This window comes from Homarus americanus, unplaced genomic scaffold, assembly GCF_018991925.1.
Source record: "Homarus americanus isolate GMGI-L3 unplaced genomic scaffold, GMGI_Hamer_2.0 scaffold41027, whole genome shotgun sequence".
Lineage (NCBI taxonomy): Eukaryota > Metazoa > Arthropoda > Malacostraca > Decapoda > Nephropidae > Homarus > Homarus americanus.
Window position 1 is genome coordinate 3,021,780 of NW_024745073.1, and position 17,572 is coordinate 3,039,351.

Here is a 17,572-nt window from a genome sequence, read left to right on the forward strand (position 1 = left end):
GACAAGTGTAATCGCTCATAACTCAGTGTGACGTGACAGCCGAGATTACCTTGAGGATGCGGCCAGTACAAAGGTAACACGCAAGAGCCCCAAAAAATTCACAAAAAAGAGGACAAAGATAAAAAGTAACGAGAGGACCACAAAATATAACAAAAGAGAACACAAAATATAACAAGACCACAAAATATAACAATTAAGAGGACAAAAGATAACAAATAAGAGGACAAAGTAATATGAAGACAAAATATAACGAGCAAAAATACAACAAATAAGAGCACAATATATCACAAGTAAGAGGACAAAAGATAACAAGTAAGAGGACAAAAGATAACAAGTAAGAGAACATAAGCATTAACAATGTAATTAGAACACCAACGACAACAAGTAACAAAGGTAAATATACTTAGTTATACAGCGTGTCAAATCTGAGGTGACGTGGTCGAAGGGATGCTCGTACAGTACATCACTCCCAGTCCTCTTTTTGCCCTTTCTTACTTCCCTCCTTCCCTCTCTCTCGCTCCCCTTTGTTATCCTCTATCCCTCGTCTTCTTTCTCTTGTTTTTTTTTCTTGCGTTACTTTTACACGTCAAAGTTCTTCTCGTTCTTAAATCTCTGACTCCAGAGCAGGACTGTCCCTCAGGACAGTGGGGGAGGAGAGAGGGAAATTTCTCTCTCTCTCTCTCTCTGTCTCGCTCTCTCTCTCTCTCTATCTATCTATCTATCTAATCATCTATGTGTGGGTATGTATATGTGTATATGAATGTATGTGTGGCAAATGAGAACACTTCACTCACTAACTGCACACACACACACACACACACACACACACACACACACACACACACACCTGGCTGGCCATGTTCATCCTACATTGGGAAAATGAAACATAAGAGTTACTATTTTTCTCGTATATTACAGTCAACACGGCACACTCAGTTGGTAGGTACAAAAAAATATTGATTCACTTACAGTTAACTATATAATCACCCTGAAACCACACATTCCATGTACTCAAATCACTCTAAAGGTATATTTCACTCATATTAGTGTATAAAACTAAGTAATTTTCTACGATCTTTCAGCACACTAGTACCACACATCATTTATTCATCCAGAAATAATATAACCTAAGATTAATTATATAACTAAATCAGTTTACAGGGTCAGTCATACGTACAGTACACAAACTTATTTAAGTGAAAAGGAAAATATCTTACAGGATAAAGTGAGACTAATGTTACTCAGGAAAACACATAAAAATATCAACTTAAAAATTATAGAGATACGTGGAAATGTGTCATAGTATCACAATAGGGACAAGAAAAATAGACTTGGGAAGCTCTTTAGAAAATTACCTGATAAAGGATCCCATCCATTAAACCCAGTGTATTGAAGCTCTAACTAGGATGTCTACTGCCTGGCTACATCATCCCTCTCACCTGTATCCGGCAGCAGGTTATACAGTAGTTAGTCAACAGATACTTAGCATCCATAGGATTCATTATTCTCTCTTATCCCTGATTTCTGTTCTAGTCTCTTTCTCTTTCAAGATTTTCAGGTTAAAAAAAATTGGGTGCGTACATAGAAGGCCAGGGTGGTCAAGTACACTTAAGTATATAAAGAGCAAGGTATCGTGACAAAATCAACTGAATCCTGCGTGTACATAGGTTTTGAATCCAATCATGACCTTAGAATATATATTTGACGTTTCTATGATCTGTTGATAGAGGTGAAGCCAAAATCTTTGCAAGTTAACTATAATAATTCGTAGAGAAACATAAAAGAGAATAAAAAAAATAATGGGTTTAGCGATACAAGTGGCTGGAATATAAATAAATGTATCAGAGTAGAAAAACAATAATCGGTGTACTGGTACAAGAAACTATAAGTGGTATGAAGTATAAGTATATATATAAAGTATATAAGAAGGAAGAAAAATTAAAAGAAAAAGGAAAAAGAAGAAAAGCTTTTATGTCTGTACACTTACCATTTATAATTTACATTTACTGATGTGTCAGTATTTCTGTCACATGATCATACTTGCCCTACATAACAAACACCTTTCTTTGTTTAGGTATTTTGTTAAATCATGTTATAAAAACTTAATCCTATAAGGTTGAAATATATATATACAGTACATACATACATACATACAAACATCTTCGTAGATCATTTGAGAACAAGGCACATTAGATTAGGTCTCACAGGAATGAACAAATACAAGAGATGTGTCATTCGCAACAACAGATCAACAAAAGATTATTACTAGTTTTCATAAGTGAAAATTGTTCGTGCCTATCATTCCTCCTTGTTCTGTACCCAAAGCAACGGCCTCAGAAAGATACACGTTTAATATTACACAGACTATAGATTTGGTGTTTGTTAATACTACAGTGAAATCCTTATCTTAGGATGATCAGTTAGGAGTGTATTAAGTGTGCCTAAAAAGGAGAGAGAGCAAAAGAGCAAATTTCAAAAGGGTGTTCCTACAATCTCATTCAGGTGTTAAAATTTAAGAGATCTATACTTGTGTGCTGAGAGAGCTATTGTGGGAGGTGAGGCGCTGATCTACACCCAGCATCTATTGAAGTTATTTATTTTGACGTCTTGTTGTTGTCTTCATACGTGGAAGACAATGTTTAGATATAATTATCCCAACAGGACTGGAAAGATGTTAATGAACCTGAAGAATTAGTTGATAAATCTCTCATGCAGGTTGACACGACTCTCAGGTGTCTTGTGAAGTAACTGTTGTTACTCAGGTGTCGGATATGTTCCTCTGGAAATGACAGAAAGAAGAACTGAGTTGACATTCTGGTCTAAGGTTTATCATTACTCTGTGTCTCCTGAAGAGTCAGGTCAGTTTAAGTTTGTACAATCTTGTGAAATAAATTCTTGATTGTTCGTCACTGATGACAGGGAGTGAAAAATAGGGTGGACAATGAGGAAGCGTTACTGCGTGGTTTTCTTGCACACAAACTTTGTGGTCAGTGCGGGAGCCACAGTCAAGTGTCATATATCGTCAGTTTCTAATGAACGTCTAGCAGGGCTCACACACTTATGATGGCTTTAAGTCTTTCTCTCTTTCAATAGCCCTGAGAAGGCTGAGGTCGTGATCACTGTCATTATGTGAAGTTTCTTCCCTTAGAAAAAACAAAATTGTCAAAGCTTGATAGCTTCAGCACCTTCAGGCATTCACCCGACGTTGTTGGCGGCTCGTCATTTTCCCTCACTGGCCAACGACTTCGTACTGAAGCGTCTTGAGTACCGACTCACAAGCATTCTGAATGGTGTGGACCTCCTCAAGAGGCATCTGCTTCTTCCACATGTTGATGCGGTCGGACGACTTTCGCTTGGTGCTCCACGGGTTGTTGACGTCCACCTGCGTGTGTTCCTCAACATAACGAGCAATATCTGTAGAATATTCCAATCCAAGGAAGTCCATCAGGCGATGGATCTCCGGCTGTGGGTCTGTGGCTATGTCCTCGTACTTGATCATGGTGAATCGTTGAGGATAGAGATGGCGAAGAGCTGTGGCAACTTTCAGGTCTGCCTGCAAGTCCGAGCATAGAACTTCTGGAGACGAACAGTCGGGTTTGTCAGAACACCAAGACACTGAGGTATAGCGGGAACTCATGGTGGCTCGAGGATCACGTACTAGGAACACGACTTTCGTGTTCATCTTTTCGTCATTCAGGAACAACTGAGTCAGGTTAAGTCGTAGACGTACCGTCTTTACCAACTGGATTGGGAACATCTGGCACGACCTAGAGAGGAATGCAGCGTTATAGCAAGCGTTGATATTGGGTCCCTGGTGGCAGGCTTCCCATACCACCTTGTTGTGACCAATCATATCTTCGGGGTGAGAGCGGGTGTAGTTCAGATATTCGTCTTGACCGGTAAACTGACAGTCTAGTAGACGGTGCAGTAACTGTTGAGCCTGGAACGCATCGCGACCAGAACGGACCTGTCGCACCCCGCGGGGACTGAAAGGTTCGTAGTGGTGGAAAACACCGGGATGGTTGGCCAACACTTGGCCCAGGAAAGTGGAGCCAGACCGCCATGTTGTGACGAGTAACACTCTGAGCGGCGTCTCTCCTTGAGACCACAGCCTCAGGGACTTGCTGGTGAGCATTTTGCGATCAGCTTCTACTTTCTTCCTTACAAGATCCAACGTCTTCTCCACCTCCGTTGAGTTGGCAGGTCGGGAGTACCTCTTGTTCAGCTTTTCGATACGCTGTACGTCATGCATCATGATATTTCGATCAACTGGAATATTGAGGATTGGACGGATGGCGACTCTCCTACCACCGGGTCTAGCATGAGCCAAAATGTCCTGCACTGGAGACACTGGGTTGACGCCTCCAGCGTCCGCCACGGCATCGTTAAATTCTTGCCCTCCTCTCCAGTCCTCTCCAGCACCTGCTGGTGAAGAAATAGTCTGAGTGAAATCACAGTCACTCACAAAAATATTTCACTGGTACACAGATCACACTTATAAACCTAACCTAACCTAACCTTATAAACTGCTCTCTTTATTAAACATGCCTACAGTACGAGCTTAAACCATTCTCCTCACAACAACCTGTCACTTCTTGCCTCACACGATCGTCACCTCATTTTTGCTTGTCTTCAGCTACATCCCTGTTCAGTACGCTAATGAAATTCAGTCCATTATCTCTCCTCCGTTCAGCCCCAGTTATAACACATGTCATTCTTTATCATGTCACCTCTGCTTCATCCAAATTCCATGTAATAGAACTACATTACCATTCATCTCTTCCATACTTTGTACTGTTCACTTATAAAACTCCCTTGACTTCTCACGTCTTGATATACCTCTCGAGCCTTCTAACTCTTTAATTGTGGGACATATTCTTACTGCACAAGTTTAGTACAGTAAAGGGTCTCACTATATAGGTACATAGGATTCACTACATAAGTATATAAGACTCACTACATAATACATAGGACTCACTACATAGGCACATAGGACTCACTACACAAGTACATAGAGCTCCTATATAAGCAAATAGGACTTACTATATTAGTATATAGGACTCACTTCATAAATACATAGGACTCACTACAGAAGTATATATTGGTCTCACATTAGTTCCTTAATAGTTGTAAGTCACGCCAGAAAAAAAAATATATATATATATATTTCTGAGCAAGTACGTATATATTGGACGCCCATTAAGAGTGCCCACCTTGTTTTGAACAGTAAATAAATAAAGTTTAGAATAAATGTATACTTCAGGTTTTGTTAAGTGATTTTGATTAAATGCTGCTCTCATATACTCCACACCTTCTTCATCAAGGATAATGACTGCCTCTCAGTGATCAGATTTACCCAAAGACAAGTGACAAAAACCGACAAATTCATTAATACAATTAAATGAATATCGATGTTCCATCACCCAAAAGTTAAGAAAAATCGGATCAATTTTACATTACTTGAATGAGGTTTTTGTCCACTAAATGAAGCTTAGAACAAATTAAGTCACCTGGTAATATTTTAATGATCCCTGAGTCCTGAACATGTGGATGCAAGCGACAAGAACTATATGGGTGACAGCCATTTAATATAATGGTTAGATTTTCAACTTAATGAGAGTACGGGATAAAACTATTTGTATCCCAAAGTATAGAGATATTTATTCAGACTAAGGATGTGAGGATCTATACATGAGGCCTGATTGTTGGATTGTCTATCTGTCCTTCTGTCTATATTTCCGTGTATCATTATTCTGTCTCCCGCTCTATGTCCATTCTCTCATAGTTTATTTTTCTTTATTTTTTCCTACTACTTTGCTGTTTCTCTCTTCTTTTTAATTCTAACACACACACACACACACACACACACACTCTTTCTCTCGCACTACCCCTTTTATCCTCCTCCCTCTCCATGTCCTCTCTCCTACACCTCCTTCCCTCTCTCTTCCACCTTCTCCACCTTCCTCTATCCAATCCGACCGTTATCATCAGTCCCCTTCTCTTTCTAAGCCCCTTTTCCCGCATCCGTTCTCCCTTTCCGTTTCACCTGGCTGGAGTGCCTACCTGAAGGGATGATAGCCTTGCCACCAGAGGTCTTCCGGACTCCGTCACCACTCCAGGCCGCAGCTTCTTGTTTCACCTCCAGGGACGGCGCTACGGAAAGTGTAGACAGTAAGTCATATGTGTGCGAGAAGCTGTTTATGACATATAGGTGTAGGAGATGAATGTGTATTAAAACAACTCAAAATATTCCTGTAAATATAGGACTACAAGACATTTACTTTCATATACGAATGGTAAAGTGTCTGTAATAAGCAAGTTTAGGCAATAGAAGCAAAAGGTTATCTCTATTTGGGCATAAACATCAGATACACTTTATGTTTAATTGGCCAATCATCCTTAATAAACGTCACAGGCACATACTATCATGTAAATATGTCTTTTTGAGTTAATACAACAGTTAGATGAAATATGACAATAATACTCTCAAGTGGAAGGCATATATATATATATATATATATATATATATATTTATATATTTATATATTTATATATTTTTCATTAGCCCAATAAAGCAAGCGGACTTTACGTTATAAATGTATGTGTGGAAGTATAAAGTATATATATATATATATATATATATATATATATATATATATATATATATATATATATATATATATATATATATATATATATATATATGTGTGTGTGTGTGTGTGTGTGTGTGTGTGTGTGTGTGTGTGTGTGTGTGTGTGTGTGGAAGGATAAAGCACATATACACTTACAGGTACTTGATTAAATAATAGGTATATGACTACAATAAACCTGTCATACTGGTTCACATTGGTTCATAGTGTACAGTACAGAGATAGTGTGTAGATAACTAGATATGCAAACAATGGTAAACAATGAGTCGATTTAGCTAAAGACAGACCACAAAAACCATCCATCCTGGGTTGAACTGACTCAGTTTACTATCTTTCATGCACCTTCAAACCAAAGTGAACCTCTATGACGATTTTACTGAATATCTATCTATCTATTTATTTTGAAATACAGTATTAAAGAAAGATAATTCCAAGTTTATCTCACTATATGGCTCGTGTGAATATAAGGAAAATATAGTTAGGAGTTATTTGTTCATATATATTCAAAAAGGGGCAATATATTTCAAAGTTCAAGGTAAAGTAACACAACACAACACAACACAACACAACCTTTCGTTATAAAAGTTACCATGAGATTATAATCAATGAGAGAAATAAAAATACATTAAGAAAAGATGATGTCAGATACAGTGATTTCTTCTTTTTTTTTTACCTTCAATTACGTTCTCACTAACTGGATGTTCAGCAAGCTTGGCCAGGTGGAAGATAGCCACGAGTGCCAGGGCGGATATAATGGCAATAGCTGCTGTGCGGACGGTCTGGCGGGTCCTGGGTGCAAGGGAGCTGTAAGAGAAAACGACTATTAATATTTACACAAAAGAAAACGACGGCTTTTCAGGGTAACTTATTTCCCATTCTGTTCCTTATAAACCCTATTTCAGTCTTGGAAAACAACGATATACATTCAGTATAATATTTAGAAGAATAATTTAAAATACAAAAGTTCCAATTAAAGGTAAAAATTGACTGTAGCATTTCAAAACAGTCTGGAGATCACGTGACCAATCAGCTGATTTTATCACAAGCAGACGACATACAAGTTGGAGGCTCGTTGTGTAGGGTGTGTGTGTGTTGATATCAGCTGGGAGGGGCTTCTCTATCTTCTCACATGGTAAGTATTGATCTATTGACCTTGGCCATAGCATTAAGGTGTCGTCTACGATCTTCACTGAGTACGAAGATGTGTAAATTATCCGAAATCAGGAAAAGAAAGGGAAGAATTTTGTTGTCTGGGTGAGGCGACTGGTGTGTGTGTGTGTGTGTGTGCAGTACCTGGGTGTTGAGCTGCGATATATTACAAAGACACGGGGACGCTACCACTCCGAGGACTTTTATATGTCCCGTACAAATACTATACGAGGACACAATAACAATGTTAATAGTAAAGTGAACCTTACTACTACTGTTTCTTGATAATACAGCACATTCATTGTTACTTGCATCATCCTCACACACACACACGCTGCACACTCAAACATTACCTGCCTACCTTCCCCTCCTTTGACAAATTCATCCGATAATTCGATACAACTCGCTCTCCATATTTTCTGAAACACCGCATTCCTCTAGTACCTTGGGGAAAATGTACGTCATTTATCGAATAATCTGATCATAAAATCAACAAGAAAAGTAATACATGATCTCATACTCCTCGAGCACTGGTTGGTGATCACAGTTATAACGTGTTTTGACTTTGTAAGCTGTGATTAGCAAAATTACACGTTATTTACACACACACACGTGCAGTCTAGTCGTTATTGATGTGTGGTGATGGATTTACTTGTTGTGCAACGGAGAAACACCTGCCACGCGGGGGGCTTATCACCCTCCCCCCTTCCCTCCATCCCTCCCTCACCAGCTCACATGTGTTATAATTCATGTAACTAGTTCACATGATCAGTGACATAGAGGTAGTAGCCATAACTAGACATGAACTTCGACCCAGACTATTCGAGTCTTGCACTACCACAACAGGGAGTACACGGGTCTTAGTGTTAATGTAAACTAACCAAATCTTTTCCTTAGAACTGGGACCTGAAAGTACCTAGACCTATTTGGGATGGACACCAGTTTTAATGGTGAGGTTGGGACCTATTTGGATTGAGATTTATTTGATCACTTGACTAACGAGCTATGACAGTACATGGCACGGACTAATGATGATGATGATGATGATGGTGATGATGATAGTGATGAAAGACGAATGATTACCTGGAGACAAGTAAGATTTTTAATGACTAGAGGCGTGGTGATGACGCTACTTCACTTAATCTAAGGTTAAATGTGAAGTTTACATTTTTATGACATACTGAAGTTCAAGTTATTATTATTGTTATTTGTTTTTTTTTAAATTCTCAAAGCTTTGAAATTTCAAGGAGGTTTGTCATGTGTGTTTGAGAAGTAATAAAGTTATAAGAGTTGGGGCTGACAACACGTGGGTCCGAGAACTGCACTTAGGAACTCTCGAGACTGTGACAACAAACGTGCGAATAATACTAATACTACTATTACTATTACTATTACTATTACTACTATTACTATTACTACTACTACTACTACTACTACTACTATTACTATTACTATTACTATTACTACTACTACTACTACTACTACTACTACTACTACTAATAATAATAATAATAATAATAATAATAATAATAATAATAATAAAACAGGAACTAAGGGACCTGCATGGCTATAGATTACTGCGTGTAGTGTGTATTATACCTCTATCACCTCGTGTTGTTGGTACAGTGTAAAGGCGTTTAACCCCTCTGGTACAGGATTAGGAAACAGATAATAATTCTTTTTCCTTGTAACATGGGAGGGTAATTATATGTCTTTAACGAATGAGTATGATTAATATGACAGTTTATAACAGTTCTCATGTATATTAAAAATGTTAGGTCGTGTTTATGGTGTGTCTGGGGGTGATGTCATGTCAGTAGAGGCAGCTGTCGTCACCAGGTCTAGATATTTCCACTAGTTCTTCTCTGTTCTGATTTGGAATGTTATTGAGATTCAACCTGTGGACGTGTTTTTTTTTATTGTAATTCAAATTTTAGTTGATATTCTTCTTATAGTAGGCGATACGTTTTACACACACACACACACACACACACACACACACACACACACACACACACACACACACACACACACACACGACACTACGGATATTATCACCATATTGACGTGTGTATGATAACAGTTTATCGAGTAAGAATGAAGAAGGTTGGAGGTGGTGGAGGTGTGTTCCATTCTGTTAGTTTAATCCTACTGATACTTCTCCATATTGTATACTTTATATTGACTTGTAATGAGGTGGAGTGACACAATACACAAATACATGGGAACCTTGCTTACTCCACCTTGCTTATTCCACCTTGCTTACTCCACCATGCTTACTCCACCATGCTTACTCCACCTTGCTTATTCCACCTTGCTTATTTCACCTTGCTTATTCCACCTTCGTTCTCTTCCTTCCTTCAGATCCTTCGTCACATTACAACGGCCCTCACCCTGTTTCTTTTAATAAAGTAATGATAATAAATGACGGAAATAATAGCAATAATAATGGTATTAGTGATAATGATAATGCTGTAATTATTGGTAAAAGTATTGTTATTGATATTGATAGTACAATGATCATACTACTACTACTACTACTACTACTACAACATTAAAAACGTGGCTTCCATCCTCCCCCAATAGCCACACCTTCGCCGCCATTTTATTACCTTAAAATTAAATATCCTAATACATAAGTAGCTATCCGAGCTGTGTTGAGTTAGTTGAGCCGCAGATCTATGCGGTATTCAGTGACTGTAACCTCATAGTCAATATCTGCAACTGTTGTCGGCTTTGGGGCCGATGCTCTCGTTCTGCTGAGGCAGAGCAAAGCAGACCTAAGGAGAGAGAAGGACAGTCGACATCTCATCCAGGCTGTAACATAACTTCTGGGCTGCTGCTTCTGTTCGGATAGCACCTCCGCGAGTGTGGCGTAGAAGCATCTTGCACTTGGTCCCATCCCACCAGAGGTTGTGAACACCAAAGGAGTGAAGCTGCCTTGATCAACGTTCTGAATTCTCTCCCCGTATGCCCTTATCTTGTCGTTCTCGTTCCTCCTGTGTGCAGCATAGAGAGCTAAGTTACGGTGACATGCGGCCATGGGATAAAAAATCCTGATGTCGAAGAAGGCTCGCTGTCCTCTCGTCCAGAATCCTCGAGCACTGACGTCAACACGGGCTTCGTTGGATGTGTTTGAAGTCCTATGTTGGAAATTCTCACCGTCCAATGGAAGGAGGGTCGGTTCTACCCTGACATCACGACAGATTTCCTTCATCATATTTGCTGTGAGATCCCTTACTTCGTCATGCCTCATGCATATGAAGCCCCCTACTACTACTACTACTATTACTACTACTACTACTACTAATAATAATGATAATAATAATGCCTCATGGCCAACAGAATCAATTTGCCTAACCCTCCTCCCTACCCTACTCTTCCTCTATCCAAACCCCCTTCCTCTCTTCTTCCCTTCCCTCCCCTCCCTCCCTTACCCTCCTCTCCCTCCTTTACCCTCCTCATCCCTTCACTCCCTGCCCCTTCCTAACCTCCCTCCACAAAAACACTTAACCCCGAGGTCACCGAAAACAATAATCCCATATAATACTGAAGCCTTAGAATACCACTACACTGTGTTAGGTAAACGGAGACGTGGAGGGAGGCAGGGTTGTGTACTGGAGGGGAAGAGAAATGGCGAGGTTATGTACTGGAGGGGAAGAGAAATGGCGAGGTTGTGTACTGGAAGGGAAGAAGTGGCATAGTTGTGTACTGGAGAGGAAGAGAAATGGCAAGGCTGTGTACTGGAGGAAGAGAATTGGTGAAGTTGTGTACTGGAGGTCGTGGCATCATCGTGTTAATTAAGGGTAAACGAGAGAGAATGGGATTATATTTTACCTAGATAAGAGAGAGAGAGAGAGAGAGAGAGAGAGAGAGCTCAGGTGTCAGGTAAGGCGTACATATCAAGATAAACACTCAGGTAATTTCTAATCACTCTCACGTGTATTCCATAACACACCTACCTGGTTCTTGGGTAAGAGCTCGAGGTCTATATTTGCTGAGAATATATACCAAGGGAGAGTTTTGGTATATCGGATGAAATATAACGAGAGAGCAGGAATAATATCGTGTACGAGGTATATCAGGTGTATTGAGTGAGAGGTAGAACAGGTGTATTGAGTGAGAGGTAGAACAGGTGTATTGAGTGAGAGGTAGAACAGGTGTGCAGGTGATAAGGAAGAGACGAGAAAGAGCAGCTATGTTTTTTATTGATATTTTCACAGGGAACCCGACCTACACCTCACAGTTGAATGGTCTAACATAATCTAATACCTCATTAACACGTTATTTTTATTTAATCGTAAAATGAACAATAGGAGTAAATTAAACATTAAAAAATTACCGTAAAGTGTAATTATAAAAATAAATAAATACAAACGTTGACGTAACCAGCTGATCGCTCTGGTGTCACAGGCAAACGTTCTATTATTTATTTTATTCAGTAACGTGAATAAAGATTTAAAATGAATACGAGAATTAACACAAGCTTCATCTATTGTTTATCAGTACTAGATTTATTTATCCATTGTATCAGAAAGTTCAATTTTCTTTTCTTTTATTGTTTTTTCTCTAATGTGTCTCGTAAATTTTCTCATTAAAGGTCTTGTCATCTGAAGGTAATTTTTCTATCTCGGCCATATCAGTCCTTAGTCATGTGTCCAGTGAGTTATGAACCCAAGGAAACACACGTACAATAAGACTAGGTTAGAGACTCATGCACCAACTTTATCCCTGTGGTACTGACTGGTAAATGGATAATATCGAGTGATTCAAACTTTTACTTTACCAAACTTTACAGCAGCATCATGTTGCACTTAAAGATATTATGGCCAGATCAGTTAAGTAAAAGATTTCTCACAAACTTGTGGCCACGTTACATTGATTCTGAGGTTAACTTACACAAACTTATCTCAATAAAGCATCTATGTCTATCTATGGTAAATTGATGTCTTGTTTGTAACTCAAATTCAAAATCAAATGATAATAAATATTGATAAGATAAATATTTTCATTTTTTTAACTTATTTACGTCAGAAGCGAATTGTAAATAAGGAAACAATACTGGCAAATTTTTCGAACATCATACTGTTATGGTGGTCCCTATGACGTCAGCAAGCGTTTCTAATTGGTTACATTACGGGTTCAGGCAGGCCAGTCAGTTAGAGGCGTAATACACTATGACGTCAGTAGCCGCTTCTTGATTGGATGGATTATAGGGCCAGCTTGTCTGCTCAGCTTATGCCTTTGGTTGAATTCGTCAATATATTGTGCACTCAGTTTCAGAATTCATCCCATCTATTATGAAATACGTTTATCCACAAACAATTAATAACTGTTTAGATCCACATATGATTTACTTAGTTTGCGAAGTATAATCGCAATAGGGATTTTAATTATAGGATCAGGTTAAAAACTGAACGATAATCTGAAGGAAATTAAGCTGCGGTCACACTACAGTTTCAACGAAGCCCTCAAGTTGTCTCTACAGCGACAACTTATCTGTTGTCGAAAGTGGGGCGATACGGAGCGTCTGAAAATCCACATTACGGTGGGTTGACATTTGCTATAGATAGTCAATTGTATTAATAACATTTACACCGTTCTAATTTTTTCTTATTAATGTTAAGATTTACAAAAATATAAAAAGCGTAAATGAATAAAAACACACGAACAAAACTGCCACAGTATATACATCACGAAGGGAATTTCATTTTGCTCTAGAGGACGTACTTACGTCACTTGTAAACAAACATCGCTTGGACGCTACAAAAGAACACCAGATTTCCGTGATGGATACTGCTACGCACAATCGTTTCTTTTTTGTCTTGGTCTTCTTTAACAGGATCACACATCCCACTAAAGCGGTTAATGCTGCAATAGAAACATACAATGTAGTCATCCTACTCTCCAACTGAGCTCAATGATTCCTTTCGCCAGTGTAACCAGTGTGCGGATCGTACCGTTGACTTATTGCCTGTGGATGCTATCGTGGATTTATTGCACGGAAAACTCTAGGGTGACCGTAGCTTAAGACATTTGAACTTTGGGAAAAACTTCTATAGACCCGCAAGTAACCAAGCAAACAATAATCAATATAATCAATAACATACCCATCACACACAAATATCCTCACACTGCATATGGGTGTATTTTTACTTGCGTCATCCATCATATCAGGAGTCTCGTGTTCTCACATGCTGGACGACACGATATTGTACAACAAATCTGAACTTACCAAATGATATTTTACAAACCATATCGTTTTTTCATTTTCATTTACGTCATACATACTGTTATATGCACCAAATATCCACGGTACACACGCACTCTTCACTGTCATTTTCGTCGAGTATGACAATCATCTAAAGTTGAATAAAGGATAGGAATTTTTAATCATGCCACCTTCGTTTATGAGCTCTTAGGAGGCTCGAGAGGCAACACCAACGTCTTTCTGAAGCTGGCGCTTCTCTGCCTCGTCAAGTAGTCGATCAACCTCGAAGGTTTTTATACCTTGCCTGAGGCACTTTTCCAGTTGTCACGGTTGGGGATGACGGTCGTCCACATGGACGTGTCGATTTGGCACTTTCAGTTTTGTCTAAAGTGAATCTTTGTACATCTTTCTTTGTCCACCACCACTACGTTCATAATAATCTGCATGCAATTCATGTCATACTACAGGGTTGCTTCACAATAGTAATGGAATATGGTGGCATTCTCTGATCCCACCGGTATCTGGCGGGCAGCAAAAATCATGTCACTGAGACGGGCTAAAGCCGCGTTGCGACTCCGGGAGGAAATTTTCTGCCTCAGGGAGTAGTCTGTTGAGGACATGTGTGAGATTCTTATCAGCTGTGGACAACAGTACGACCCTGCGGTAGTTGCCGTAGTCTGTTCTGTTACTTTTGTTCTTATACTGTATATGGTGGCGATGGTGATGTCTTTGAGGTCTGGGTTGACGTCTTCATGATCCCTTATGTTATGCAAGAGGGAGTGGAAACGGATGGACAGAGAGGATCTTTCTAATTTATATTGCTCAGCTGGTATTTCTTTGGGTCTGGTGGCCATGCTATTTTTCATCTGATCAATGGCAGTGGCTACCTCGTCACGAGATGGGCTTTCATCGGGCGCCGTGTGACCTGCTGAGTAATCTGGACACCCACATCACTGTTTTGGTTTATGGGGACTGGTAGTGTTCTTTCTAGTGTTGAAGTATATAATCAAATTTTGCCGTCAGTTGTGCGAGCTCGGAGGGGCGCCATAATTAGTTGGACCGTAGATTGCTTAAGTAGAATTGAAGAACTCGTGCATCTGGTGTCGGTCCACAAACATTTATAGCCCAGCACTTGTCCCTTATCTCCCAAATTTTGCGCTGGAATAATTCCTTCTGTTGAGGGAATATAGCAGTTTTGGCTTGAGACTGAGGATTGTGTTTGACGCTGTGAGCAGCACATTTGGTCCCGTGCCATGACTCAGCATCTTTCGAAATATTGTTTTCATCGTGAGTAGAGGTTGATAATCTACCAAGGTCAGAATAAATGATGTCATCCTCTGCGTCCAGTGTTGGAACGTTGGTACCGAAGAAGTAACCGTGACGTGAGTCGTTCAATGGCACATGGGACGCTCGTTGATTCCGACAGGTGTTTTGATTAGTTAGTGCAAGATGATATGGTGAAATGCACTCCGTAGCGGCTTACCCTTCCTTAAGAAGTTATAGTTGGTCCCATTTTCTTTGAATTAGCCTTTGTATGAGAGTTGGAACTCACTTAAAATTATTCTAGTAATGCTATACAGAGACAGCTCTTTCGCCACAATGGTTGTTCTTTCGGGGCGTTCTCGTGAGTCTATACATGGGTCCTGATGTATCATACAGTGACCATGAGAGACTGTATAGATTTTTTTTTGTCTATGTGCAATGCTTCTGACTACTTTGGAGATGACTTTAATGAGAGTAGTTGCCCAGTCAAGTAAGCACGCTGTAGTTAGGGCATCTTTCTAACTCCTCATGAGGGGTGACCAGAGTCGCTTCTGAATAGGACTACTTAGTTGTACAGACAAGACCAAAATGCACAGCTGCCTAACCGCAAAACATAAACGTGCTATCATCTGTGACCATCGGACTTTTTTGAGGTTATGGTGGAAATGGTGAGAGTGGGATGAGCAGTATGATGAGCATTAATTGACTTATATTGAGGTAAATGCGCCAGCTGCAACCACACATTTTGGCTCTCTTTTTTTTCCTGAATCAGTGGAACAGGCAACTACAACTACAACGACTGGGGAGCAGTAGAGTTCCAATAGACTGCCTATAGCCGACTTTATTGGGTTCTGCCTTAGTAGCCCGTCCATCTTATATTGCTTATATCCACCGGTGTAATCGTTGGGATCCCTGTGTTGGTCACCTCTTCAGCCTATTCCGTCCTCGAGGTCTTACTGGAGCGCTTGTTGCCACATGAACACGTGTAGGTGGAGATTGAAGCAAGGGGGTGAAAGGTGAGGGGAGAGGTGGCAGGAAGTAAAATGGAGAAGTTCGAACGGCAAAGGTTAGAGAGGAGAGAGGGAGGAAGAGAGCGAGAGGAGGGAGGTGTTTACCCCAAATACCCACGTGGCCACAGAAGTGAAAGTGTTGTCTCACGCACACACACACACACACACACACACACACACACACACACACACACACACACACACACACACACACACACACACACACACACAGAAAACCGTGGCTAAATGAGGTTCTAAGCCCTACTCTACTCCTCACCCCTCTCACTCCTCCCTACACCCCTCCTCTCAACCCTCCCTACCCCTCTCAACCCCTCCCTACAACACACCTCTCCACTGCTCTCGCCCCTCGCCCACCCTCCTCTCACTCCTCCCTACACCCCTCCTCTCAACCCTCCCTACACCCCTCTCTACCTCCTTCCACCTCTCTCCATTCCTTCCACACGCCCCTCTCACCCCTTTCACGTCTGGCCACCACATGATCAATACAGAGGCACCTATACCCCCTCCCCCAGCGTCAGAACACCTCCCTTCACAACGGTTAATATACAGTAAACAGTTTGTTCACTCGAGTTTATAGCTCTCCTCACTTCATATATCCGGTCCTCTATAGCTCTTGTTAGTGATGATAAATAATAATAATAGTAATAAAAATAATAATAATGATAATACACAATAATAATGAATGTATCATCTGGTAATTGATTAGTGTGTGTGTGTGTGTGTGTGTGTGTGTGTGTGTGTGTGTGTGTGTGTGTGTGTGTGTGTGTGTGTGTGTGTTAAATCTTTCTGGGAGAAGAGTCACAACGACAGGTGTTAAAAAGTAAATAGAAGAAGGGAGAGAAAAATACGAAATACCATCACCATAGACCATACGACAAAACAACTTTTTTTTTTATTCTTTTTAACAATTTAAGTTTTATAAATTATGATATTTTTGGCACCGACACCCACGAATATTAGACCAGTGCCTTGATATAACCATTTATGTTTTGAGGAATGTATGTTTAAATTTATTTTTGAAGAATTTATGTTTATGTTAAAAAATGCAGTTATGTTTATTATTTATCAATGCTTAAAGACCTTTGAAGAACAGAAATACTCGTAAAAAGGATCTGAGAGTACAGTACTAACTTTTCATTTTGTTTAATAATTGTTGTCTAGTACGTAAACCATCCTTGTGTTCACTGTTTAAAGAATATACTTGTTGAATCACGTTAATAAGACCGGGTAGGTGTTTGTTTCAAGCTGTATGGAGATAATACAAACAT

The 17,572-nt window shown here is 39.8% G+C and overlaps 2 protein-coding genes across 6 annotated transcripts in view; one reads left to right on the forward strand and one right to left on the reverse strand.

The window, feature by feature from the left end:
• Positions 1 to 893: 893 nt before the first annotated feature.
• The window catches only part of LOC121878530 (carbohydrate sulfotransferase 3-like), a 91,755-nt gene continuing 75,076 nt past the window's right edge, over positions 894 to 17,572 (reverse strand). For 2 of the 3 annotated variants that reach the window (XM_042384797.1, XM_042384795.1), the window contains exons 2-4: positions 7,324 to 7,454; positions 6,064 to 6,153; positions 894 to 4,425 (exon numbers count right to left, since the gene is read on the reverse strand). In XM_042384797.1, coding sequence (XP_042240731.1) covers positions 3,230 to 4,425; positions 6,064 to 6,153; positions 7,324 to 7,454 — 1,417 coding nt within the window. In that variant the 3' untranslated portion in view covers positions 894 to 3,229. The remainder of the gene's footprint in view (positions 4,426 to 6,063; positions 6,154 to 7,323; positions 7,455 to 17,572) is intronic. The other variant, XM_042384796.1, reaches the window with a different exon arrangement.
• Positions 7,691 to 17,572, forward strand: part of LOC121878531 (solute carrier family 35 member G1-like) — a 133,087-nt gene continuing 123,205 nt past the window's right edge. For 2 of the 3 annotated variants that reach the window (XM_042384800.1, XM_042384798.1), the window contains exon 1: positions 7,691 to 7,782. The gene's annotated coding sequence lies outside the window, so the exon portion shown is untranslated. The remainder of the gene's footprint in view (positions 7,783 to 17,572) is intronic. The other variant, XM_042384799.1, reaches the window with a different exon arrangement.